The 2,457-nt window shown below is 37.8% G+C and overlaps 1 protein-coding gene and 1 long non-coding RNA gene across 2 annotated transcripts in view; both read left to right on the top strand.

Moving 5' to 3' along the window:
- The first annotated feature begins 983 nt into the window (after positions 1-983).
- Positions 984-2,457, top strand: part of LOC110455454 — a 21,703-nt gene continuing 20,229 nt past the window's right edge. Inside the window, exons 1-2 of the mRNA XM_021505596.1 lie at positions 984-1,773; positions 1,999-2,103. Coding sequence (XP_021361271.1) covers positions 1,113-1,773; positions 1,999-2,103 — 766 coding nt within the window. The 5' untranslated portion in view covers positions 984-1,112. The remainder of the gene's footprint in view (positions 1,774-1,998; positions 2,104-2,457) is intronic.
- The window catches only part of LOC110455456, a 4,718-nt gene continuing 4,611 nt past the window's right edge, over positions 2,351-2,457 (top strand). Inside the window, exon 1 of the long non-coding RNA XR_002463448.1 lies at positions 2,351-2,387. This is a non-coding gene — a long non-coding RNA (uncharacterized LOC110455456). The remainder of the gene's footprint in view (positions 2,388-2,457) is intronic.

Below are 2,457 nucleotides of genomic sequence, written 5' to 3'. Positions count from 1 at the left end.
CCCATCTTGAACACATTAAGAACATTCGACCTTCTTGTCCTTATAAATGTCGACTTTTTCATAAAGCTCTATAGTATGTGCTGTAGCTTTGCTGTCAATCCCGACTCTTGCTTTGAGAACCTACACGACCAGACGCTTATAGTTCTGGAACACATGGTCTCATTCTCCTTGTACTTTTTCTAGTGTTTCCGAGTAATTATTCCCTATCTCTTATTTTCCATGATGACATTGAGTTTAAATCACGGATTTGTTCTCACTTCACTATTTGTGTGTGTGTGTGGGGGGGGNTAACTGCCAAGTCATCTACCCTAATTTGTATAAATAAGATAGTTTATGACCTGTTGGTTCAACAGTGATATTCTATACGTCACATGCTATATACTATTACACTGTATCCATGAAACAGGTCAGTTTCAAATCGGGTCTGTGAGCTCGGTATACGTCTATGTTGACCCTTCACGAGAAATACACGAAATGTTATCAGAGACCGGTTACAAAGTCTGTATATATGTTTTAAGATATTAACCTGTATTAATCTGCATTATTGCTATCTATGTTTATCTATTATATCAATCAACAAGTCACACTATGAACTTGGGTGCGGAACAATATGGGCTTCATACATATATCTAGGATTATAGCATCGTCATGTATTCTTTATCACACGTTAAAAAATGAGGCATAAGATCATAGCTAAAACCTTACTAGGATTTGTTCTCCAACAAGTTTTTTTGTTGGTAGATTCTAAATACCACTTTCCCATCTTATATTTAGCATACGTGCTAATAAAACTCTTTCAATGTTATGCAATAATATAAAAAAAAAACCGAGCGGAAATAACTCATTATATTGTTGTATAATGACACGTAATACCACCGAGTTATTGTCAATGTAATAGTACCCTTTAAAGATAACTATGCAGTTTAGTGTATGCTATATATAGTTAAAGTGTATTGAATAGGTCCACGCATGGTTGATATAACCACAGTGAGCACCACTGGGACAGCAATTACACGATGTCTTAACGACATCCGTGTGGTCGAATGTATAAAATGGCAGATCAGCATGCAACGATATTGAACTGTGTTTGATATTTTATATATATTCAGTACATGCTTCAGATTTGTTTATATATAACAACCACACATATCATGTCGGATTTACATACTCACCCTTTTGTAGGGAGAGGAGAATACATGTCGCAGTTCGAGGAAGCCTGGGACGATCATAAATTTATGGGAATATTTGGGTTGAAATCAGTGGGAAAGAGCAGAACAGCTTTGGAGCTTGCCAGACGTTTCCGGGAAAGGACAGTGAACACATCAATGTCAGTTGTTCGGCAGCTGCCAAAGACCAAGGCCATGAATCACCTGTACAGACGGATTCTCGGCGAGTTACATATGTACGATGACATGAGAGAAAACATTAACCAGGCAGCATCTTTGATTTGGCAGTTTATTCATACCTTGGACCATGAAATGGTGATGATTATCGACAATTGTGAGAATGTCATTGAAAGTGAAGAATATCAATCATTCATCAATTTTATTCAGAGACTTGTTCAGGCGTCGGAACGAATCCATGTCGTTGTAACGTCATGTGTTGCCATACCAGAAGCAGACAGGCATCTTGGATTTTTCCGTGAACTTTTACCTCTAAGTGAGGAAGAATCTTTTATCTTCCTGTACCACATCGTCCCAGAGGAGAGTTCCGCTGATTTAAGAAAAATGGCAGCCTTGTGTGAAGGACTTCCGCTCGCCCTGCAAATGATAGGTACTGTCAAAATAAATATGATTCTCCACTGATGTGGTTTCGATCGATGGTAGGTCTCTTATTGCATGATTGTACCTTACGAAGTAAATACGTGCATAAAAATTGAATATAAAATTGATTAAATGTACTTCTTTGTCGTCATTCAAAAATATTTATAATAAGATTGACGTGTTTTATGATAATGAGTTCCCACTTTGTGTTCTCTTGTTCTCTCCACCAAATCAGGTACTCAGTTTGGTGATTACACCGCCGATGAGATGATAATGTTGCTGACTGCTTCCAGAATAGAGTACCTCAGTGACGAATTCTATCCAGCTGGCGAGAAACCCGGTAATTGGTCTTCTTATGTTGGATTTTTTTGTGCTTTTAAAACAACACAAAGCTACTGTTGGACGATAGTCCATACCGCTATGATAAAAATTAACACTGTTAAAAGGAATATACAGTTATTTATTCTTATATAAAAACATGTATAATAGAAATGTTCACGGTGACAATAGCCTCGTACCATAGTCACAGTAGGAAGGTACCATAGTCACAATTGACTGGTACCATAGTGACAGTAAGAAGGTACCAAAGTGACAGTAGGAAGGTACCATAGTGACAGTAGGAAGGTACCAAAGTGACAGTAGGAAGGTACCATAGTGACAGTAGGAAGGTACCAAAGTGACAGTAGGAAGGTAC

The sequence above is a fragment of the Mizuhopecten yessoensis genome, unplaced genomic scaffold, assembly GCF_002113885.1.
Source record: "Mizuhopecten yessoensis strain PY_sf001 unplaced genomic scaffold, ASM211388v2 scaffold8221, whole genome shotgun sequence".
Lineage (NCBI taxonomy): Eukaryota > Metazoa > Mollusca > Bivalvia > Pectinida > Pectinidae > Mizuhopecten > Mizuhopecten yessoensis.
The sequence above is the reverse complement of the archived record's forward strand: the minus strand, read 5'-3'. Positions and strand labels throughout refer to the sequence as shown.